The sequence below is a fragment of the Neomonachus schauinslandi genome, chromosome 14, assembly GCF_002201575.2.
Source record: "Neomonachus schauinslandi chromosome 14, ASM220157v2, whole genome shotgun sequence".
Classification (NCBI taxonomy): Eukaryota; Metazoa; Chordata; class Mammalia; order Carnivora; family Phocidae; genus Neomonachus; species Neomonachus schauinslandi.
The window spans coordinates 47,106,557-47,132,239 of NC_058416.1; the positions used below are offsets into that span (position 1 = coordinate 47,106,557).

General features: G+C 43.2%; 2 protein-coding genes across 2 annotated transcripts in view; both read right to left on the reverse strand.

Annotated features, from left to right (window-relative positions):
• The window catches only part of LAMA3 (laminin subunit alpha 3), a 77,529-nt gene extending 60,952 nt beyond the window's left edge, over positions 1-16,577 (reverse strand). Inside the window, 4 exon segments of the mRNA XM_021686060.2 lie at positions 5,976-6,056; positions 8,652-8,761; positions 13,331-13,444; positions 16,353-16,577. Coding sequence (XP_021541735.2) covers positions 5,976-6,056; positions 8,652-8,761; positions 13,331-13,444; positions 16,353-16,523 — 476 coding nt within the window. The 5' untranslated portion in view covers positions 16,524-16,577.
• Positions 16,578-17,687: 1,110 nt separating this feature from the next.
• Positions 17,688-25,683, reverse strand: part of LOC110576941 (laminin subunit alpha-3-like) — a 188,260-nt gene continuing 180,264 nt past the window's right edge. The window contains exons 37-38 of the mRNA XM_021686192.1: positions 23,446-23,529; positions 17,688-17,942 (exon numbers count right to left, since the gene is read on the reverse strand). Coding sequence (XP_021541867.1) covers positions 17,688-17,942; positions 23,446-23,529 — 339 coding nt within the window. The remainder of the gene's footprint in view (positions 17,943-23,445; positions 23,530-25,683) is intronic.

Consider the following 25,683-nt stretch of genomic DNA (forward strand, 5'->3'; position numbering starts at 1 on the left):
TCTATTAAAAAAAAAAAAAAAAAAAAACGACAAACAGGGGTGCCTGGGTGGCTCAGTCAGTTAAGCGTCTGCCTTCGGCTCAGGTCATGATCTCAGGGTCCTGGGATCAAGCCCTGCAGCAGGCTCCCTGCTCAGTGGGGAATCTGCTTCTCCGTCTCCCTCTGCCCCTCCCCACGCTCGTGCTCTCTCTCTCATAAATAAATAAAATCTTAAAAAAACAAAAGACACATGTTAATTTTCTGGAATTGGGATGGAAACTAAAATATTTCCGTCTATTAGCAAAGTTCCACACCCACTGTATCCCCCCAAAATTGTCATTAACTCAATGTGTGTGTGGTAGCTTATCATCAATGGAATTGATAGAATCAAGAGAATGTGGTATTTGACTCTCTTCCCCAAATTTAAGCTTTGCATCAAAGCACTGTTAGGTAATTTACACAGGCTTCACCAATGGGGACATTGGTGATACAGAGCAAAGGACATAGGCTCTCAATCTGGAAGATCTGGCTGGACCCCCACCTCCACCATGTGCTGTATAGCCGTGGGCTGTTATCTTCACCCTTCAAGCTTTGGTGCCTTCATCTCCTCCTGTCATGAAAATGTAAACTCCACAGGGGCATGGATTCTCTGGCTGATACATCGCTAGCACCTGGGAAAGTGCCTGCGCCCGTATTAGGTGCCAGGTAAGTATATGCAGAAGGAATAAGTGAATAATTGCACTAACAATACCTGTTCTGATGGATGAATATGAGATAAAAATGTAGTGAAGAATATAATACAATGCCTGCACATAATAGACACTCAATAAAAAGGAAATACCATTCTAAGACATGATGAAATATTCAGGTACATATGCATCTACATATAATCGGTATCATTTGGAATTATTACATTTCAGAAAGTAGACCAGAAGCAGAAAACCCATGTATTCCCTAATTATCAAGAAGGTAACTACGCAGAGGTGGCTTATCTAAGTCTACTGAGCAAGTTGGCATAAGGCTTTACTTTGTGTAACAGGCCCCGTGTTCTACTTAACAAACCATCCTATGCAAAAGATCTATGTTTTTTTTTTAAGATTTTATTTATTTATTTGAGAAAGAGGTAGTGAGAGTGATAAAGATGACATGAGTGGTGGGGGGAGAGGCAGAGGGAGAAGGAGAAGCAGGCTTCCCGAGGAGCAGAGAGCCTGACACGGGGCTCAATCCCAGGACCCTGGGATCATGACCTGAGCCGAAGGCAGACGCTTAACGACTGAGCCACCGAGGCCAAAGATCTATGTTTTAAATACTTTATTTTTAGATGGCTCACCTATATCTAAACTTTCCACGTAAAAGATACATAATTTCAAAATCCTTCATATCAAAGTCACATAAATACCCAGGAAGTTTGATTCCACCTTTTCCTTACTCTTGCCAAAAGCGTTAATTACCCATTACAGAAATAACTGGTTGCCTTATTCTCATTTTAAGGTAGTGTCCAAACACAATGGAGTGAAGTGAAACTTCCTGATTTCCTAGATGGCATTGGGACAACAAATAAAGAACAGAGAACATATTTGTCATCTGTGGCTCTGAGGGGCCGAGGGAGAAACGTGCCCCAGAGCACCGTACGAGCTGGGAAGCCTTTCCTACCCCAGTCCTCAGATTGGCTGCTCCCTCCTCTGCCCCGCCGGCTCCTGCTTATATTTTTCCTTTTCACCCTATCCTGTCCTTGTACCTACCAATGCATCTCTAATGACTAGTGCCGGGATGATGCCTGGCACAGAGTAGGTCCTCAAGAAATGTTCAGCAAATGAAAAAATTTGACATTAATATGGCATTTACCTGTGGAAAAGTTTAAAAAAAAAAAAATTAAGAAGCACCCATTTGCTTTCCTGAGACAGCAAATGTAACAAACATGAGCTGCGAGAACTGTTAATTAAAAATTTCTCTTTTCAAATCTGCGGCCTGCCAAACGGATGTCTCAGCCAGTCTGTTGCCGCTTTCTGCTTCATTGTTCGTTAAGAACCGTTAAGGAGGATTACACTAGGATGCCTCTCCCAGGTGGGAATCTCACAGCTTTTCAACCGCAGAGCCTGGAAGAAACTTCCCATCGTCCATCCCACCCATCATCCTTCCTGCCTCAGTAGAGCGGCCCCTCCCGTCCCTCAACCTCACCCCTCGAGGCTGGTTGGAGGCCCCTCCCACAGCAGCCCCACCCAGCCCGGTCATGGTCATGTTCTTGGTCACTGTTTCAGCAGCGGGTTTGTGTACCTGCCCGCCTTGGGGCTGTACAACCCGGAGGGCAGAGTCTCTGCCCCAGCTGTTGCCGTCTCTCTAGTGCTTAGCCCAGTGCCAGGCATGTATTAGGATCTCCATACATTTTTCATCGAAAGAAGGAATGAATAAGAGATGTGAGGCAATTGTGGGCAATGTTCCTCCTGCAGAAATGGAAAATAGAACCTTGAAATTGCTTCTTTTTATCACAGGACAGTGCCCAGCCCCGAAGCTGATGCTCAGGGATCCCCATGATAAGGCAGTCTGCCCCTTCCTCCCATGCCAAGTATCCTAGAGGCCCTTGGGTTTTCTTGCATTACTTCACTGACTTGAGCTACCTTCCAGCCCCACCGGGCTCTTGTTATCCCTTAGATCTACCTAGGTCCCACGCTGTCCATCAAATGTCTCAGATAACCCCAGTCTAGAGTGGCCCTGCCTTCTTCCTATGAAATCCAGCTGAATACGTTTTCTGGTTATTGAAATTAGGTAAAACTCTTCTAAAGTTTATCCAGGAAAATAACATGCCAGAATGGCCAAGGAAAACATTTTATTTTATTTATTTATTTTTTTAAAGACCCCATTTATTTGACAGAGAGAGACACAGTGAGAGAGGGAACACAAGCAGGGGGAGTGGAAGAGGGAGAAGCAGGCTTCCCGCTGAGCAGGGAGCCCGATGCGGGGCTCGATCCCAGGACCCTGGGATCATGACCTGAGCCGAAGGCAGACGCTTAACGACTGAGCCACCCAGGCGCCCCGGAAAACATTTTAAATAAGGGTTATGGGGGAAGCCTTGCTCAACCAAATATCAAAAGGCCTTTTACACTTTCAGAAATGACATGGAAATGATAATGGCACAAAGATCAAATAAAATGTACAGAAACGAGTCTAAGTTCATGTTGAAATCTTGTAAATGCACATTGACCTTTAGTGAATTCAACTACATGTGCTTGACAAAAGAGAGAGAGGTGGGGGAGAGAACAAGAGTGTGACAGCCTGAGAGGAAGAGAGGGAAAAGCTGCCCCATTTACTCCATGAGCACACATCCTGCAGTGAGTGTGACATGAGGGCTGGGAATCGGCCAGGCCCCTAATTGGCCTACTTTCCTTGTGCCTCCCCTAGTGTGAACATCTCACCCTACTGAGTTTGGTTCTGGGATGCAGCCGATTACTATGTGTATTTCATGCAGCCTGGGCCCCAGGTCATGTGATGGGATCCTGGGATAGTCAGAGTTACTTGGACCCTGGCCGATTCTGGCTGTACATTGTTGACCCTAACTCTACCTGCCACGTGAGATGCCATGACACCACCAAAAGGCTAGCTTCCAAATCTTCACCAACATGAAGAAATAAAACCATAAAAGTACCAAAAAACTGCATAAACATTTTTATAACCTCCCTAAGCATAACTCCAATGACTGACCGCCTGAAGAATACAAGAATAGATACATATAACAAAACAGAAAACCAAAAAAAAAAAAAACCATACAAACAAAAAACAAACTGAGAAAAATATCTGCAACATACAGTACGAAAGGTTCATTTCTTTCCAAAGAATTTGTACAAACCAATAAAAAAAAAGGAAAGAACATTCCACTAGGGAAAAAAAATGAGTAAAAGACCCAGAAAGTGATCCAAAAAATAAGATCTACAAATGGTCAATAAGCACATGAAAAAAATCCAAGCTAATTATTAAAAAAAGAAATGCAAATTAAAATGATAAACACTTGCCCCCAACACCTGGGGATCATGACCTGAGCCGAAGGCAGACGCTTAACGACTGAGCCACCCAGGTGCCCCAAATTGGCAAATATTTTAAAATTTGATTGTTTCGGGCGCCTGGGTGGCTCAGTCGTTAAACGTCTGCCTTCGGCTCAGGTCATGATCTCAGGGTCCTGGGATCGAGCCCCGCATCGGGCTCCCTGCTCTGTGGGAAGCCTGCTTCTCCCTCTCCCAGTCCCCCTGCTTGTGTTCCTGCTCTCGCTGTCTCTCTCTCTGTCAAATAAATAAATAAAATCTTTAATAAAAAATAAAATTTGATCATTTCTAGTATCACTGGCCGCAGCACTTGCTCTTTTGCTACTGGTAGGAATAGAAACAAGGATGACTTTTCTGGAAGGCAATTTGGCAAAATGTATCAAAAGCCTGAAAAACGCACCTATCCTTTGATCCAAGAGACCCACTTCTGTTAATTATATCTTGAGGATTTATGCACACAAATAATTCGCTGTAAGGATTTCCTTTCAGCGCAGCTTTGAATGGAAAACAGTAAAACTATCTCAAAGACCAGCAGTAGATTCCAGAACTTTTTGGTTCTGACACAATGTTATGAGTGAATACTTACTGATATGGAAAGATAGTGCTAACCTTCCAGTAGATGAGAAAGCAAGTCGAAACAAAGTAAAACGACAATCTATTCTTGTTTTTAAGAAAACATCTGTGCACACAGATTGATTAGTAAGAATATACAAGTTTTAACTGGGGTTTTCCATAAATAAAATGATTATAAGTAGGATTATGTGAGCATGCACAAGTATATAGGGCTACAGAGGTGTAGTGGGCCTCCCATCCAAGTACTAACCAAGCCCGACCCTCGTTGGTTCTTTGCTCACCTGTATTACATCATTTTTATAAGTATGTATTGATTTTATGATAAAGTTATTTTAAATTTAAAAATATGTTGTCCATATGATTCAAATGCTACACTGTTACTTTTTCAAATATATATGTGCTATCTTCCCCAGGTAGACTGTGAATACCTTTTATAGCCCTTACGATGCTTGGCAGTGCCCTATGTATGGTAGCTAATCATGAAAATTTATTCCTGAATAACTAAAGCTTGGCTCCACGGCCCTTCATAATTAAGTTCATAGTTTCCATTTTGCAACATTTATTCTTTTGTTTCATTACTGAACACCTGTTACATGAACAGTGCCGAGGTAGGTAGTAGTGATTCAGAAATGAATGCCATAGACTGTCCTGCAGGTGTTCATAATGGGTGGGGATAGAGAGGGGATGATGTGTAGGGATAGGTGTGCGTGTGCGTGTGTGTGTGTAGGAATATTTAGGGCTGTGGATATGTGTGTGCATATAGGAATATGACGAGTTGTATGTGTGTTTCCAGGCAAGTAGGGTTGTATGTGGGGTAGGGGTACATAGGGATGCATCTGTAGGGCAAGGAGTATGTAGGGATGAGTTTCTACGGAGCTAGGGCTAGGTAGGGATATGTGTGCCAGGAAGGGATATATAAGGACACGTGTGTGGTGGGTGGGGATATGTAGGGATGTGTATAGTGGGGTAGGAGTATGTAAGGAAGAATTTCTATGAAGGTAGGGGTAAGTAAGGACACGTAGGGGGTATAAGTCTGTAGGGATGTGGAGGGGGAGGGGTACGAGGGAGTGTGCAGGGGGATAGGAGTATGTAGGGATGTGTGTTAGGGGTATATAGGGCTATGATATGTTGGGCCTCATTCTCAAATTTCTGAAACATGTAAAAAGAAAGAGAAGGAAGTTAATGATTTATTAAGTGAGCAGTCTTGTATTTTCCCCTAGGGACCTTTTCCAGCCTCAGTGAACCAACAGCCCCACCCAGCTCCGAGCCCCGACCCAGCACAGCCCCACCCACAGCCCGAGCCTGCTGCAGCCTGACTGCAGAGCCCACCCTCCCCTGGGCTGGGGGGATGAGGGAGGCGAGGGGTGGGAGTGGGGGGAGGGGCCGCACCCACCTTTCGCACTGTGTGCCTGTGTATCCGGGTTTGCAGAAGCACCTCATGTTTCCCCCATTCACAACACAGCCAGTGGCAAAACTTGAAGGAAGACAGAAAAAAGCCTCAGTAAAAACATAAATCGATAGGCTTCCTGCTCATTATTTTTTTGCTACAAAGCACTGACTTGCATTAAGTGGAAATAGACACCAAGAGTCTGGTTGCTTTTTATGTGAAGAAAACTGTGTCCATTAAGACTTGTATAGATAATGATGTACTATTTCAGCTCACATCGGGCGTATCTTGGTAAATAAGGACCGAAGGCATTTATCTGGTTTTATTTTTGGCTTAGAGAAATACATTCCTTCGCTTGAGACAGAGCAAAGTAACTCACTTTGGAAGAGATGATTACAACAGCATTTTTTCCAGGAATAACAAGGAAGGAATAAAACAAGTCTAGGCAGAAAAAAAGAACACAGAGTTCTGATTCTTCAAAAAATTTTCCTCCTTGTTTATTCTAGTTCCTTCATATTGGGCGTATTATCTCCCAGGAAGAAAAAGGGCCAGGCCAGAGGGACCAAGGTACAGAGCAGGCTTGCCCATCTAGGTATTTCTGTGGGCACAATCATTGGTGATTTTTACATTTTTCAAATCAAGCTGTGGCATTCTGATTCTCTCTTTTCATCCTAAACTAGTGCATATTTGAGAAGCTTTTTTTTTTTTTTTAAATTAAGTGAGCAGATCACGAAAAAACTGTTGCCTTGGGAAATGTCTATGAACATTACACTGAGTAAATCTGAGGGAAAATAACTCCATTTATCATTTGCTGATAAGAGAATTCTTATCTAGGAAGCTTCTCTTGGCCTAATAGATGGATAGAGTTATACTTCTAAAGGGACAGTTAGAAATTCATCAACAGGGGCGCCTGGGTGGCTCAGTTGGTTGGGCGACTGCCTTCGGCTCAGGTCATGATCCTGGAGTCCTGGGATCGAGTCCCGCATCGGGCTCCCTGCTCAGCAGGGAGGTCTGCTTCTCCCTCTGACCTTCCCCCATCTTGTGCTCTTTCTCACTCTCTCTCTCTCAAATAAATAAATTAATTAAATTAAATATATATAAAAAAAGAAATCATCAACAGTACGAATATCGCTGGAGAGAGAATTAGATAAAAATAGTGTTTCATTGATAAATCTGAGGAACTGTGCGTTACTTCGACTGCATGAAAGCCAGAAGCTGGCCTTCGTGATAACAATACGTTTTGCAACCAAAGATGAAAAGCTTTCCCCGAGCACCCCATGAAAATCTTGTTTCTACTCCCTCTGGCTTCTGTTCCAACAAGTCTAGGCAAGTATCAAGTGATAAATCCCTTTGCAAATAAAGCCCCAGGACTGGGCAGGTTTAAGGAGTATCAAATACACAGAGAGCAAAGCAGGGTGCACATTTCAAATACTCATCTTCAGAAAAGCCACAGCTGGGCAGAGACTTCTGGCAACGTGGCCAATTTGTCAGATACTGGCCTGATATTAATCAGCCTTGTGGTCTGCACTTGCTCCTGAGCCAGTGTGCTGCTGATACTCTTTGAGGTAGCTTCCTGACTTTCAAATCAACTCTTGCTTCGTTTAGTTACATGTTATATTTTGCTTGGACCCACTGTGAACGTGTCACAATGAGCAAGAATAGGATGAGGTACCAAGCCCAAATAGAATATGAGTTACCATGAAATGTAAGTGGCAGGTTGCGAGCTACGTAACGTATCTGCCGTGCTGGAGTCTGAATGACAACTCAGGTCACATCACTCCGTGGCTCAGGACTGGCCTGTGGCTTCCATCACACTGAGGATAAATCCAGTGTCTTACTAGAGCCTGCGAGGTCCTATGGGGTCTGAACCCTGGGTGCCTTGGCCCCCTTGCCTCCTGGCCCTCTCTCCCACACAGCGCTCCAGCCACCTCCTTAACTCCACGAACACATAATCACAGGGGCTGTCTCTTGTCTTTTCCTGGCCTCAGACCCTCATTGCTGAGATATTGCCTGGTTTATTTCATTTCATTGTTCCCTGGTCCTTGCCCAGAGAACCCTCCTACTCCTCTGTAAAGAGTCTGCTCACTCGCTACCAATCACATAACCCTGTTATCAACTGCATAGCCCATCTCTACCTGAAATTATGCTTATGTATTTGTGCATTTACTTCCTGAGTGTGACAACCGCCTCCGCCCACATTTTCCAGGTGAAGCATCATGAGATCAGAGACTTTGCCAGTCTTCTTTACTTTACTAGAGAAGGCTAACTCCCAGCCCCGTATTGGGTGCTCAGTAAATAATGTTTAGCCATTGAATGAAGAGTGAAAGGAAAGAGGAAAAGGAAAAATGCACAAATGTATGCTTGAAAAAACTGTTCTTGTTGGTTTTGCTTTTGTTTTGCACTTTTGTGTGTTCTTTTTAAAATATAACTGCTTTATTGAGCTATAATTCACATACCATGCCACTCGCCCATTTTGAGTGTACAATTCGATGGCGTTTAGTAGATTCAGAGTTGTACAAACTGTCAGCGTGATCGATTTTAGAACATTTTCATCACCCCAAAAAGAGATCCCACACCCTTAGCAGTCACTTCCCCTATGCCCCCACTCTCCACCCCCAGTCCCAGGCAACCACCAAAAACTACTTCCTGTCTCTACCTATCATTTCCAAGCTCTTATAGTACCTGTTTGAATGAGGACACATGCAGACGCTACAGGACCCCTGGATGGCGTTCCCATAGTGACCCTCTCTGCAGTGCTCACAGTGTTCTCCCGCAGTGTTGTGCTGGCAGTTCTTGGGACAGATGAACATATAATTAATAGCAGCCAATTACATTTATTATTACTAACATCATCATCACCTTCATTACTCACACAATTATAACTCAAGTCCTCTGACTCTGTACGGTGATATCAGTCCATGAATGGTATATTTTTTCCTGTCTATCCAATTATTGTTGGTGCTAAAAAAAAATATAAGTGCCCTTCCATCAGCTATTTGGTGCTTGCATCGGGAGGATGAAATGGAAGATCCAAACTCACGCCAATGTTTCATAGCTGTGCTGTCTTGGGCAAGAAATCTTCACCTCTCTGAGCCTCCGTGTTTTTTACAAATCAGTTTTATAGATGTATGATTTACATACATCTATAAAATGATAGCAAAGGATGAAGGGCAAAGAATGCTAATTCTCTTAAGATGTATAGTTGAAATAATACCCACATTCCAAGGTTGCTGGGAGCATTTTAAAAAGGATACTAGAGCCTCAGCAAAATGTACACCCCCTCCCCCTCCCCCTAAGAATACCTTCTATGGAAAATTAGCTTGATATTGCTTCGTAATTCACTTAATGGTGATATACTAAAGAGGAATATGGTTGCAGTAAGTTTTTAATATGTGGAATTTGTTAAAACAATGAAAAGCTGCACCGTATCTGAAGAAAGCCCTCAGTTTAATTCCAGTGTCACAAACAAGCAAGATAAGTTTATCTATGTTGTATGTTTACATAAATCCAATTATTTTCATGTCAGAGTCAAAGTCTGTTGAAAGTTGTTCTTCAATAAAGCATTGAGATGAGACAACTTTTCAACCGAGCAGTCCAATGAGACAAATCCTAGCAAACTGTATCAAATTTATTTTGTGGAATTTTTAGCCCTGTGTGACGTTTCTTGGTTTTACTCTAGTGATAAATACCTAAATGAACAAAACTATCCAGGAAAACTCCCCTTACTATGGGCATTTGAAAATGCAAAGATACTCTGTGTTAATTATATGGCCTGGAGTAAGTATAATATTTTAAAAATTGCTCATAAATCTTACCTCTGTATGTAGAGATGGGGCTTGGTAGGAAACTTTAATGGATGTGAGTTTTCAATAATATCTGAAGCCAGGTTGCGAAAAACAACCCACACGTATATCCTAAGTGGGTGTGGCCCTGCTCAGAATGTGAAGCTGTCCCTTTCTCATCATGTCATCAGTTTCTTTAGCTTAAACAGATCCATCCTTCACAAACCTTTGAATAATGGCCAATTACACAAGCCACTAAGATGTTAAGAGATCTTTTCACATCTTTTCTAGATATGAAATTGTGCTATACACACAAGGGAGGCTGCTCACCCATTAACATGGGATCATCACCAGAAAGCTCATCCCCACCCTGAATCCTTCCCTCTTTCCCCAAATGTCCCCGCCGTGGAGGTTTCTCCTGTAGGCCTGGAGGCTAGGAACAAATCCACGCTGCAAGTGCAGATCCACAGAGGGGTCTCTCCTTCACCTTCACCTTGCTCCACTGTCCTCACTTGCTCACAAAACAGTCATTCTTTTGAACAAATTATTTACCTCTCCACTTTAGTTTCCTTTGTTTTTAACTCTAAATGGGAATCTTAAGGAAGAATATAGCTGCTGAATAGATATATGTTAATCCTATATCTATTTAATTCTGAGCTGATAACATTGGGACCCAGCAAGGATGTGGAGAAACAAGAATTGAGATGTGGCCATCTGTGACCTACCGGAAACGCCCTGAACTCTGGTCCTCCTCAGGAGTGGGGAGAGGACTGTAGAAAGGGGTGAGAACCTGTGTTGCTTGATAAGGTCCCATAAGAGTGTCTGAAATACCCCCACCCTCAGTTGAGAGCATCTACCCTGGAAGATGTCTTTCTCAGTCCTGCAAATTTGAGACATCTGCCTATCAAGTTTCCTTGTGGTTTACTGCAAATGGATGATTGGATAGATAGATGAATTAATGAATGAGTCTACAACCACTCCCACAGCATGTGCTCTCCTAGCTCCATCTGACACCAAACATCCACTGGGCATTTACTGTGTGTCCACCCATGCTAAGTACCAGGGATGCAAAGATGGATCAGCACCCTGACCAGGGGGCAGACAGAACCCTGTGAGTGGACACGTTCAATATAATGTGGAAAATATGATGACCAACGTGTGCCGGCACCTCATAAGAGCAAGAGGAACCTCCGGGAAGAGCTTCTGGAGGCGATGATGCCTCCTGCGTGGAGGAGAAAAGGAGAGTAATTGGCTGGGTAGAGAAGGGAGGGGAGGGCCTACCAGGCACGGGGAACAGTGTACACAGGAGCTCGGTCTGGCAGGAGCCTAGCAGTGTATGTAGGCAATGTGAAGCAACTGGTACTCTGGAGGGTGAAGGGCAAAGCGGGGCGGGATGCAGCTGGATGCAGCGGGATGCAGCACGCACTGGGGAGTGTGGACATCTGGCCGTGAGCCTCAGGAGAGCCCTGTGTCAGCTGTGAGCCTCAGATAAGTCATGCTGGGGGCTCAAGAGGCAGGGAGTAAAAAATGAAGGAAAACCAAAGGCAGAGGAAGGGACATGGGAACAGAGAAGTAGATGAGGGGTGACGGAGACGCGGAAGGTGACGGGAATAGGGGAGAGGTGGAGATATGGGGAGAAAGCTGGAAAGGAGAAGAGGGAGAGGCAGGGCCTCGGCAAAGAGAAGGGGCCTGTCCTTGCAGGTCCTTCGGGCCAACGGCGCCCACGCAGCACATGACCTGCTGCTCCTGGACGCACACGGCTTTGCTGGCAAGGACCCGGGCTTTACAACTATAAAGTTTGTTCTTGAAACAACATGGAGATTTGTGCATGTGTGAAGGTCCCAGATTTCAGAAATTGACTTTGGACATTGAGCGGCGAAGGCCAGTCTGCAGAGGAACCAGCCCATTCGATGGTGACAAGTACTTGATCTCGTCATTCCTGTTCTTTGAGAATGAGGGCTGCATTCTTGGCTCCCATGCAGTGCCCCCCCCCCCCCCCCCCCCCGCGAGCAATGGCAGCACTCAGGGCCTGCCACTGAGCAGCTACGTGAGTGCAGGCAGGCGCTCTGTGCGTGTGTGTGTGTGTGTGTGTGTGTGTGTGTGTGGCGCGCGTCCCCACCGGAGAGCAGGCCTCGTGAGAGTGGGGATTATGTCGAATGGTCTTAACCACAGCATTTAGCTCAGTACCTCCCACAATAGCAAATGCTCAGTAAGGGTTTCCTGAATGAATTCTTTCTAGAGGCCATATGGCCCTTAGGGACAAGTGAAGACAGAGCTACAAAGAAAGGAAATGGGAAAGAAAATCTTCCTGTTTGATTAAAACGGATGAATTATGACTCACCAGTGATCCTTTCACTGGGTGAATGGACTACAGAGAATGCCTACGTTGTTCTTTGGCAGCTTTTGTAAAATGGACTCAACATCTAGCAATGGGTCGGTGACAAGATAAATATTTATTTTAAAAGAAAGCATCTACCTGTGGTACACACAACATACAGTACAAAGCATAAACTTATATAAGAATACTTATGAGCTGAAAAATCGTCTTTCCCAATGTCTTTTATTCCTTTTGAATTTACAAGGTTAAAGTCCTACAGAATATTCTATCAGGCTCTGTACAACAATGTCCTGTCCTGGCCTGTCCCATCTTGCAGAGGAAACAGTTCCCTGGGACATGCTGAACTTGGCTTAATACAGTCTAGGAACTCAAAGAGTTGAAACACACTCTCTATGCATTACACAATGCAAAGGAAATCTGTGCCAGAAGAATGTATTTCCAAATAGCACCGCATAAGTAGGGGCTTGTGTTTCTGGGGGGTACTGACGCTCTCTCCTTTTCTCTGTCACTGTCCATTCTCCTTCAAGGTAGGGAGGCCCTGGTTCCCAGGGATGAAAGAGAGGAAGGCAGAATAAAAAATGTCCAAAAAGGATACAAAAGAAAAATTTCCTGAAAATCTAATTTTCTATGGGAAATGTTTTTTTTTAAATATTGTTAAAGAAGATTGTTTTCCAGGGGATAAGCCATAGACAGCAAGGACTCACTTCAGCCGTCTTCCTATATAAGCCCACTTTTTCTCAGCAGCCATGGAAGATTGGTGTTTGAGTGATTGAGAACGCCCCTTAAGTCTTTCTTAGCATCTTCTCCCCCATTACTTGCTTGAGTCTATGGCTCATCTAACAGCTACAACGCTCCCCTCCTGCAACTTCCTGCCACTGCAACAAAATGGGGGCCCAAAGTGGTGGTTCTGATTTGCTATCTTCCGGCAAGAATTAAGTCCCAGGATGCACCCATTAGCAATATTCAATGAAGCAGAGATTTAGAAGCTAATGTGTAATTTCACTGTTCACAGACAGAACTTCTCCGATGGCACATGTTAAAATGGAGGAAAAAGAAGAATGTAAAATATTTCGGCCTGATCACACTGGAGCCTCCTACGTTTACATAGCAACCTCTATTTAGGGTTTGGTTGGAAATGTGACATTTGATGTCTCAGGGCCCAGGAGAGAGGGGGTGGCGGGGGGAGGGGACAGAGAGACACAGATTGCCTGCTAGTAGCACTAGAGTATCAGTTTACTCACGATACATATTCCGGAGCCATCCTGACATCGATTGGAATGTCCGTTGCAATTGCAGGGAACACATCGTCCGGTATACGGGCCTTTGTTATCGCGATAGTACCCAGGGCTACAACCCTATTTTTCAAACAAAGCATTTAGTCAATAAAAAGAAAGAATTATTGGGGCGCCTGGGTGGCTCAGTTGGTTAAGCGACTGCCTTCGGCTCAGGTCATGATCCTGGAGTCCCGGGATCGAGTCCCGCATCGGGCTCCCTGCTCGGCGGGGAGTCTGCTTCTCCCTCTGACCCTCCCCCCTCTCATGTGCTCTCTCTCTCTCTCATTCTCTCTCTCAAATAAATAAATAAATAAAATCTTAAAAAAAAAAAAAAAGAAAGAATTATTATCCAAAGCATGTGGCAATTCTGTCAAGCATTCGCTGGTTCGATCTTTTCTCCTTTAGTTGGTGTGTGGATTTCTACTTTCAAACACTAGCCAGTCCACTGGCTCTTTTTGTCAGGTTCTACCTTGTTTCCGCACCACGGCAGGAATGTGTGCTTGTGCCAAAGTGGTAGATGGGGGGGGGGGACATCAGAGAAAGGGGAGGAGTGGAAATGGCTTCCTCTCCTTCAACTGATTTAGGGTGAGTGGAGGGGTGGAGGGGTAAAGAGGGTCAGGATATCAGTCTTTAGCAGGGAGGGTCTCTAAGCAAATCCCTTCAAGTTCTCTTTGGGTAGGCATTTCATCTCCAAGGGTGGGTTTGGACTGGAGGGGGAGGTGGTATGGGAAGAAGGGGGACTAAAGAGTCTTCACTGGGATCGACACAATAATGGCAGAAGCAGAGGGATCATGTCACTGCCGCTCACTGTTCTATGGAGTGTATGTGTAATTTCACTGTTTACATAGCAACCTCTATTTAGGGTTTGGTTGGAAATGTGACATTTGATGTCTCAGGGCCCAGGAGAGAGGGGGTGGCGGGGGGAGGGGACAGAGAGACACAGATTGCCTGCTAGGGGTCCCGGGGTTCCCCGGGAACCCCGGGGAGAGGAACACACTTGCGTTCTCTACAGAACCCTGCAGGGATGTTCGGTTCTGATGGGACACACAGAGATGCAGCTGGACGGAATCTCACTGGGCGTGGTCTTCTTCTCTAGTGCAATACTGCTTTGATTATTTCTATCTCTAGCACATTGTCTCTTTCCAGTATGAGTATTTTTCATATGGATGAAAGGAATTACAGCTTTCTTTTGATGAACTGATATTAAAAAAAAAGATTCTAGTTAAGAATGCTCCCAAAAGAAAAAGAAACAATTCTTCCAACACCAGCCCTTAAAAATTATTTAGATATTTTTCTGTCTTTAAAGAGAATCACAGACATTTTGCTTATTTTGGCAGAGTGCATCAGTGCACTGATCAACACCAAATGCTGCCCCCAGTTTCTTTAATTGACCTCCTCACATGCCCTATCTAAAACATCCAGAAAAAATAATATTTCAAGATAAAAAATCATCTTTTATTTAATCCTCTTTAAACAGTACTATGTCTGTAAGACTCTGAAGCTAAAATCAAGGGAAATTTTTAAATGAACAGTCCATTGTAATTTATTCAAAGGCTCTACCTGGTCACGTGGGAAAGAAGAAGCAGCCAACCTGATAGGGCTGGAGAGAGAAGCCTCATGTACTCCCCAGAGTAGAATATCCCAGTTTCTGATTGGAGCTTCTCCCCAAATTACCAATTACTACATATTGTATACAATAACAAGATTATAATTTCCAATATATTTTTCCCTTCAGCTATTAGAAACCATGTTTGGGCAAAAGAAGCTATTGCAAAAAATGAGATTGCTTTATGTGGTATATGAATAGGCTTGTCTACAGGAGAATCGAAGTATGAAAGGAATGTTCTTTAATTGAAAACATGACTGAAAGATACGTTCAAACAAAATTCAGCCACTGGTGTTGTGATCGTATCTACAAGCAAATATTCTCTACTACTAAGAGGTACTACTGAGTACCTCTTAATTACTACCATATATCATGTTACATGCTTATGAAACAACCATATTTGGTAAAGGACAAATTACCCAAATAAATATATGTGGTTCATTTATGACAACATGCCTCAGTAAAAAGCCTTAATTAAACATGCTTTGGAGGGAAGATAGTCCATCCTGATTAAAATTAAACCACCCACCCTAATTTGCTTTTGATTAGAAACAGAAAAAGTCCCCTGCAAGAATTATGTACCTATCACGTGACTCTTCGGTAGAACATTTGTCAGTTACTGAAATATAATCATTCTCTCACCTCTGTAAAGTGCACAGATTGTACTGAAGACTTACCCTACATGAAAATGAATGTATCCTAGTATACAATTTCAGTAAAGCGGTTTAGCAACTAACCATTTTTTTAAGTGACAATTTTTCAGGATAACTTTTCCAATAAACTTTTGTAGTACAAATGAGAAAATCATGTCCCTGTCAGGTTTTCAGGGCTATTTCAGTAGCCATAGGATCTATTTCTCTGAGTATACATGTATAAATATCCAGAAAGTTGAGAGACAGAGAGAGAGAGAGAGAGAGAGATCGAGTGCACAGAATTTATGAGTGTTTAATGCCTGGCAAATTGAAGCATGTCTTGTTAGGTGTTCTACAAATTGATCTCATCACTTTTCTTAAACACGGATTTCACTGATTCTCGTGGTTTACTTTATAGGTAAATTTTCTTCTAAGCAGAATTTGGAGATCTACTGGGGCTTGGATTACTCTCCAAAGGGCACAAAGTTTCATAGTGTACTAACATCCCACAAACATTCAAACTCTGGCCTGTCTGGGCATTTCTAGGTGGGCTGATGTTTATAGGGTTTGTGGTTAACAGCTCAGGAGAGCAATCTGTCAGACACTGTAATAAACCCTGCCAGTCAACCGGACAGGGAGGCTCTGGGCCCCTCCCCCAGCCCACCCATAACTCATTCATCCCCTTAACATCAAATGTCACAAAGCTCGGAACCCTTCCCCATCCCAAACCAGAATGTAAAAGGGATGTTACCTGGCTGGGTTTAAAGTCCACATAAGTTGCTTGCAGATGGCTTTGACCTGGAGGCTGAAGAAACGCTAACTTCTGCTGCTGTGAATTATATCCCAGACACTGCCCCAGGGCTGCCCCCAAGATCCACAGCCATCCGGAGCACCTGGCTGACCACCTCACTGCTGGGGGCATCCTGGTCCCTGGGCGTCCTGCTGGCTGCACGCAGACCTCTGCCTCTTCCTCTTATACCTGCCCTTCCTGCTCGGTGCCCAGGCCCGCCTGACTCAGGTGAGGCAGGCTGTCTGCGGCAGGAGGCCCCACCTGTAAACTTCACCCATGAGTCAGCCTGTGAGAGAGCACACATAACAGTCCCACAGGGAAGCATGCCGCTCTGTAATTCCTGCGAGGTAGGGCAGGCATCACCTTCTACCCACCTTACCCTGCAGACGGCACTAGCCGATTAGAGCCGCTGTAAATCACAGGCTGAGTCATGCGCAAAGAACACGCCCTGGGCCCGAGGCTGGTAATGGAGAGCTTCCACTCCTTCCCTGGGGCTAGGATTTTATTTAGGCGGGCTAGAAAAGAGATAGGAGGAAGAGGGAAAGAAGAAGGAAGGCACCTGTGGACTAAAGGTTACAAGACCGAAGTCTCCAGAAAACCAGGACAGGTCATCTATTTGCAGGTTAAAAAAGGAACTTGCGCGCAGATCCCCTGGGGGCTTCCTGCTATGGGGGGGTGGTGAGGACAGAAAGGGAAGGATGTTGCTGAATGTACACACACCAGGTGTAGGGACTACGCTGAGCAACAATGTTTGCTATTTCCTAATAACTGCACTAAACATCGTGCTTTCTTTCCCTCCCATTAGGAAGAGAACATACTTACAGCTTGAGATATGAAACAGTTTCATTTTATGGCACATTTTAATCATCTGAGGCCAAGTCAGGCTGGCTGAGCCTCACATGAAGGTCTGCTGGGAGCTAGGAAATTGCGCCACAACTTCCCCTGGAAGGATCAGGACATTCTCTGGGCTCTGAGTCTATCAGCAGCAGGTGTTGGAGGGATCCTCCATTCGAGAACAGCCTAATGGGAAGGCAGTGGCTCAAATCCTGGGATGCCCACTGGCGGGCTCCTTCCTACTTCCTGGAAAGTCCCGATTTTAACACCCCCCAGGACCCATCATCGAGTGCCTGTGGCTTTCCTGCGGAATTTGAATGTTTGTGATGTCTTTTTCCTATGTAAGACCTGGAGGTGGTCCAGGGACGACAGAAGGTAGAGCCCAGCAGACACCCGTCCGATGGGTGGAGTGCCACAGACCATCCAGCAGTGCCGGGCACCACACGAGCCCCGGGGCGAATTTTACGGGCGAGGAGAACTTCCTACCTGGCATGAGTCACCAGTGTAGTCAGGGGGGCAGGCACACATCTCGACGTTATGTGCTCTGCGTCCACTTCCTGTGTCAGAGGCCTCCTCCAGCCCCACCCCGCTCAGAGAGAGCCGCTGGGTCTCAGTGAAGTAGAGGCCTCGGAGGCGCACATCTTCCAGTCTAGACAGTACCATCATCAGCTCTTCCCGGGACACCGGGGCACCGCTGCTGGCCTGTCGGAAGTTTCCCTACATGTGAAAACAGAGAGGCACGGTTTCCCTTCAGCAAGCTCACTTCCGGGGGTTTCAGAGAGGCAGACACCCAGCACAAGTCAAAGGAAAGACATTTACAATGCATATGGGAGAATAGAATAGAATAGAATAGAATAGAATAAGAAGATAGTGGATTTGTATTCAGAAGTCAGGTGTCCTAGGTTATTCCCAAGAAGAGAGTGCCACATAAAAGGGGAAAAATGAAGTCAGGAAATAAGGAACAGTAAAATGAAATGAGATTTCCCAGTGTTATACTTATTTTAAAATGTACTTTTGTGAGGGGTGCCTGGGTGACTCAGTCATTAAGTGTCTGCCTTCGGCTCAGGTCATGATCCCGGGGTCCTGGGATCGAGCCCCACATCAGGTTCCTTGCTCGGCGGGGAGCCTGTTTCTCCCTCTCCCACTCCCCCTACTTGTGTTCCCTCTCTAGCTGTCTCTCTCTCTCTGTGTCAAATAAATAAAATTTAAAAAAAAAATAAACAAATAAAATGTACTTTTGTGGGTGCAAGCACACACTGAGTGAGATTGATATGGGAGAGAGGCACATGGAAACCCACTGGGTCATGCTGTTAGTTAGATCATTCATTAAATGTAAATAATTGGGACAGAAAGCTCAATCTTTTCTTGCATATGCACATTTATATTATTTTATTTTACTTTTACAATGGTAAAAAAACACATAATGTAAAATTTACCATCTCAACCGTTTTAAGTGTACAGTATAATAGTGTTAATTTTATTCACATTGTTGCGCAACAGATCTCTAGAACTTTATCACCTGGCAAAATGGAAACTCTGTACCTATTAAGCAATAACTCCCATTTCCTCCCTCTTGCCCCATTCCTGGCAACCACCATTCTACTTTCTGATTTTAAGAATTTGACTACTTTAAATACCTCATATAAGTGGAATCATGCAGTATTTGTCTTTTTGTGACTGGCTTATTTCGCTTAGCATAATGTCATCACATTATTCTCTAGCAGCTACCTACCTAGAACTGTCATATTCTAGGAAGTGACAGGATTATAGAATATTCCAATATATGTATATATCATATTTGCTTTATTCATTCATCTGTCAATAGACATGTCAGTTGTTTCCACCTCTGATCTACTGTGAACAGTGCTGCAATGAATATGGGTATGCAAATAGCTCTTCAAAACCCTGTTTTCAATTCTTTTGGATATATACCCAGAAGCGGGATTGCTGGATCATATGGTCATTCTATCTTTAAATTTTTGAGGAGCCTCAATACTGTTTTCCACAGTGGTTACACTGTCTTATAGTCTCACCAACAGTACACAGATGTTCCAATTTCTGTACATCCTCCCTAACACCTGTTATTCTTTTTATTTTTATTTTTTTAAAGATTTTATTTATTTATTTGACAGAGAGAGACACAGCAAGAGAGGGAACACAAGCAGGGGGAGTGGGAGAGGGAGAAGCAGGCCTCCCTTGGAGCAGGGAGCCCGATGCAGGGCTCGATCCCAGGACCCTGAGATGATGACCTGAGCCGGAGGCAGACGCTTAATGACTGAGCCACCCAGGCGCCTCTTTTATTTTTTTAATAGTAGCCATTTCAATGACTATAAGGTAGTATCTCATTGTGGCTTTAATTTGCCTTTCTCTAATGATTAGTGATGTTGAGATCTTTTCATATATAACTTTATATTCTGCTGCCTCCTTTAAACTTGGTTTCCACATCTCTTAAATGGGCATAGTAATACCTAATCTCTCAGGACTATGATGAATATTAAAGCAAATTAAATAATATAATGTATATAAAGTGTTCGGCTCAGTGCCTAGCACATAGTCAACATTCAATAAATGGTAACTACTGTTATTTACATATAAATATGATAGTAATATGATTTTAGTTTAAATTTTTAATAGCTTGAGGTATGATTTACATACAGTAATAGTCCCTCATTTTAAGTATACAATTTTTAGTAAATTTATAGAAGTATACAACCATCATCACAATATAGTTTTACATTTTCATCCCCCAGAAAAAAGAACCTTTGTGCCCATTTGTATTTACTACCGAGTCCCACCCAGAGCCCCAGGCAACCACTAATCTATATTCTGCCTTTATAGATTTGCCCATGCTGGGCCATTTATGTAAATATGAACTGGATTTCAATAGTCCACAAAAACTTTGCTTCTATTCACTTCATTTCCTTCCCCTCTCTATTGTGCTATTATTGTCATATACATTACATCTTTATAAATTGTATGCCGATCCACACAGAACAATAATTATTGCTTTAAGCCATTATCTTTTAAATCAGAAGAAAAAAAAAGTTACAAACAGAAGATGTATTTTTACTACCTTTTATATTTACTTATATAGGTTACCTTTACTAGTGCTCTTCATTTCTAATATGTATTGAAGCCATTGTCTATAGTGTCCTTTCATTTCAGTCTAAAGATTCCCATTATCATTTCTTACAAGGAGGGTTGGTTAGCACTGAATTCTCTCGATTTTGTTTATAATGTAATGTTTTCCTTTCTCCTCCATTTGGAAGGACATTTTGCTGTTTATGTAATTCTTTGTCGACAGTGTGTTTCTTTCAGCACATTGAATGCCATCCCATTGTCTTCCAATTTCCATGGTTTCCGGTGAATTGTCAGATGTCAACCTCATTGAGAACCCTTGGATGTGAAGTGCTTCTCTCCCACTGCTTTTAAGATTCTTTGTCTTTGTCTTTCAGAATCTTTACTATGATGTTTCTGTGTGTGGATCTCTTGCATTTATCCTAGTTGGAGATTGTTGAGCTTGGATGTATAGATTAATGATTTTCATCAAATCTGAGAAGTTTTCAGCCATTAGTTCTTCAAATATTGTTTCCCCTTCTCTCCTTCTGCTACTCCAATTATGCATATGTTGTACAGTTGATTGGATCTCACATGTCTTTGAGGGTCTTTGTTTTTCTTCATTCTTTGTACTTTCTGTTCCTCAGACTGGATAATCTCAGTTGACCTTCAAATTTGCTGCTCCTTTCTTTTGCCTGCTCAACTTTGTTGCTGAGCCCTTGTCTTAGCTCTGGCTGCCATCAGAAAATACCATAGACTCAATGGCTTAAACAAGAGAAATATATTTTCTCATGGTTCTGGAGGCTAGAAATCCCAGATCAAGATGCCAGTCAGTTTGGTCCCTGGTGAGAACTCTCTTGCTAGCTTACAGATGCTTGCCTTCTCACTGTGACCTTAGTTGGTGGACAGAGAGAGTTTTCTGGGATCTCCTCTTATAAGGACATTAATTCTATCAGATCACATCTCTACCCTCATGATCTTATTTAATCTTAATTACTTCTTTGTTCCAAATACACTCAAACTAGAGATCAGGGCTTCAACACATAAATTTGGAGAGGACACAATTCAGTCCATAGCAGCCCTTCTAGTGAATTCTTCATTTCGGTTATTATAATTTTCAACCCCAGAACTTCTATTTGGTTCTTTTTAATAATTTCTATTTCATTATTGGTATTTTCTATTTGGTGAGATATTATTCTCATATTTTCTTAAGTTTTTTAGACATGGTGTTCTTTAGTTCTTTGATGTATGTTGATTTAAAGTCATTGTGTAGTAAGTCCAATGTCTGGGCTTCCTCAGGGATGGTTTATATTTATTGCCTTTCTCCCCTGTGTATGGACCAGGCTTTCCTGTTTCTTTTTCAAGTCTCAAAAAAAATTTTATTGTTTATTTATTTAATTATGACAACTGGACATTTAACATAATGTAATGTGGCAATTCAGGGAATCATATTTCTTCCCCTCCCCAGAATTTGTTGCTGTTACTGTTTACTGTTGTTGTTTGTGTCTTTGCTTAGTGACTTTTCTGAACTAATTCTGTAAAAGCTGTATTCTTTGTCATGTATGGCCACTAAAGTCTCTGCTTGGTTAGCTTAGTGGTCAGCTAGTGATTGGACAGAGATTTCTTTAAATGCCTAAAACCAAAGTCTCCTAGTCATTGCAAAAGTGTTCTGTGGGTATGTTGAGGGACCCCTCAACACTCAGCCAGGCAGCTAACAACTCTACTTCAGCCTTCACTTTCTGCTTGCTCAGAGCCTCAAGGTGAGTCAGAGGTGAAGGCTTAGGGTCTTGTCAGGTGAGTCAGAGGTGTGTGTTGGATTTTTTCTACCTTTCCACGATTGTGTTGGAGTTTTTCAAAGCCCCTATGTATACCTCATTCCCAGATTTTTATTTTAAGCTTTGTGATTAGCCTATTATTAGCCCCAACTGTTATCCATCACCTCAGCCAGCTATGAAGTTAAGCAACTACCTCTAAAAGTTTTCAGTGACACCCCTAGGGAAAGGCTCTTAATTTTGGGAAAGCTCCAAGTTAGGTCAAACAAAGACAGTCTTGAAAGTAGCATCTTCCAGAAAACCTCCAGACAGGTCAAATCATGACAGTTCTCTGGGAGTGAGGCTTTGCATAAGTTCCAATACCATTCTGTCTCCCTTGGTGGCCACTGGGCTACTGGCTTTCACCTTGCTGGTGGGCTATTGCTTTTCAAGGCTAATATGGAGGTATGGATGGGGGATGGGAACAGAGCAAGCTGACTGCCACAGGGCCTGAGGTTCTTAACCAAGATTCAGCCAGTTTTCTTGACTAAACACTTTTCAGATTGCTGCAAACCTATGGTCAATTTCCAGAGTTCTAAATAGTCGATTCTGACCATTTTTGCCAGTTTTCTCATTGCTTTAACGAAAGAGAATTTCTGGGGGTTCCTACACCACCATTTTTGCTGGCATGGCCACTCTCATATAAACAGAATCACACACTATGTGGTCTGTGTCTTGCTTCTTTCACTTAGTATATTGTTTTGGGGGTTCATCCATGTTGTCCTAGGTATCAATACTTTGTTTCATTTATTGCCAAATAGTATTCCACCGTATGGATGGACTGGTGCAGAAATGTTAAAATAGGTCTACAAGTTCAAAGTACTTGAAAAGTATCACCTTGAGGTATTGGACATATTTAATAATACAAACGGAACACTATTTTAAAGAAGTTGTCATAAGCAAGTAAATGTAATATAATGTTTTATGATTTGATAAGCTTTCCTTTATTTATCTATGTTAATCCTACTTCTTTTGGTGTTAGACGTTTTTGTGGCTTTTCTATCCGTTCATCCCAAGCATTTGTTGGCCACTGAGGAAGGCATGAGGATGAGAGGGAGCTACATAATAGCATTTACAAGCTCACAGGGTTTATAAGACAAGGATAATTACCTCTAAGACAGGGGAGACTATGTTAAGTGCCATACAGATAATATAAACAAAGCCCTGTGAGGATGAAACTCTGTATATTTTATGTAATTTATATTTTAAATTTATATATACGAATTGTATGTATATAAATATAAACATTTTAAATTCATAAAATAAATAAAATATCATAATTGCTTGAAAGAACTAAGGCGTAGAACAAAAGAGGATCAACAAGAACGATTTTATGTACGTTTTTCCTTTACCTCCACCACCTGCACACGCACATGAAACAGCCGGTCTGGTCGCGGGTTACTTGGTTCCTCATAGATGACGGACATGTGCTGACCCTGTGTAAAGAAAAACATCAATGCCATGGTTGAGATATTCTGAGGTTTATAACTGATAAGAACAAATTTCTATGGATCTGCATTATTTGGAATGCCTGATTCTAATAAATAGTGAAATGAATGGACTGGCAAAAGGATTAGTGAATGGAAACAGAAAAATGATATCTAATACAGTACATGTTCACAGATAGGAAATCAGGAAAATCCCCTTGACTGAAAGTGGCCAAAAAGATGGATGATGATGATGATGATGATGATGATTTACAAAAACCATGCTTGGCGGGCGCCTGGGTGGCTCAGGTGGTTAAGCGACTGCCTTCGACTCAGGTCATGATCCTGGAGTCCCGGGATTGAGTCCCGCATCAGGCTCCCTGCTCAGCAAGGAGCTTGCTTCTCCCTCTGACCCTCCCCCCCTCTCATGTGCTCTCTCTCATTCTCTCTCGCTCAAATAAATAAATAAAATCTTTAAAAAAAAAAAAAACCATGCTTGGCAGTCAGTGTATTAGGTGCATTCCATTACAGCTGACAGAACCAGACTTTGGTAGCAAGAAACTGCTTTGGTGGCTGAGTTCGTGAGGAGGGTGGGGTGGGAGGAAGGGCCCTGTAGACAGGGAGCCACAGAGCGGCCACATGCAAGGGGGAGAGCCCCGCAGCCCACTCCCTGTGGGATCCAGCCTTGCTCACTCTCAGCCTCTGAACTCCCCCTCTCTATAGCAGGAGTTCTTTAGGGACTCGTAACAGGGCATAATGGGAAGGTCAGCCCACACCATCAGCACCTCCACCCCAAGCCCATGCAAAGAAACCCCGGCTTTTCTGTTGTAGCCCCAAACCCAAAAGGGTTCCATACGCTAGCACTGGTGTTTCAGAAAGAAGACCATTATCTGCCATCACAAATCACTGAAAACCTTCATTTAAGAAACATGCCCCATAGGCTTTTAATTACAGTGGTTTGGAACAAAGCAGCAGAGTGAATGTTTCATGAGCCTAAATTATTTTCCATGTTCGGAGGTAAAATTAAGGAGAAATTCTGGCCATCGCTTTTCCATGAATTCCAACCGTTTGTGTAATAAACTCTTTGGCAATAAATATACTGGTACACTAATGGCCGGAGCTTGAGATATTCTGAAAAAAATAGGAAACTGAAATACAGCCCTGCCAGGATGGTATTTTTACGGTGGAGCTATTTTTCCTCTAAAATCTCTGGTGCTTCATTTTCAAGATGTTTTACAAAGGTTCCTTGTAGTTTTTAAAACAACAGTTCAACAAATTTGGGTGCCAGTAACAGCGAAACACAACACAGCAGTGCCTAATCACAAAAAATCTACCAGAATGCAAGGCTCTCAGCTAGTCCCTACCCTACGGTGAAGGACACACAAACAGGAAACTTCAGGAAGCTGTAATTGCACTGCCTTAACCACAGCACTTAAGCCAGAGACAGAATCAAGTTCAGGCTGGCACCTCAACCTGTGTTCAAGACGCTGGGCCCTGGACTGTTGGAGATTCAAAGCAGAATGTGACATGGACATGGAATGTGACAAGGAATTTTCTAGATTGCTGTTCTAGATTATGTGGCTGGTACATAGTGTACAGATGTCACTTCTCTTCTCAAAAAACCAAAGTGGCTCTCTGCTGTCTACATGAACTCAAATTCCTTAGCATAGCATTAGACATCCTCTTTTCTACCCTTCCAGGCTTGTTTTCTATGACTCGGGAATCACTGATAACACAGCCAAGTTGGACAGGTCACCCCTTGGGCACTGCCCCTCTGCCGTGGTTTATCTTCTTCTTTGCCCCTGGGAGGGTGCTTCTCCTGTCATGCCCATGCTGAAAGGTCTGGCTCAAAATTAACCCTTTCCACGAAGCCTTCTGAGGGTTTCTCAACTACATAAGCCCGCACTTGGACCCCAGCTCCAACAGAGCCTTGGTTGAACTGCACCGCAAATACATATTGCTCAGTGGATTGTAGCTACGTGCATATTTCTTCCATCACCTCTCTTAGCTCACACTTTAGTGAAGGACAGGAATCACCTGTCCTTTATGAGCGAGCAATGTGGTCTTGTCAGCAGGAGGCCTCAAAAACACTGGTGAGACTAAATTGAAAGACAGAGACATTACATGAAGCAATAACTTAGGAGAAGCAAGCATGAGATATAG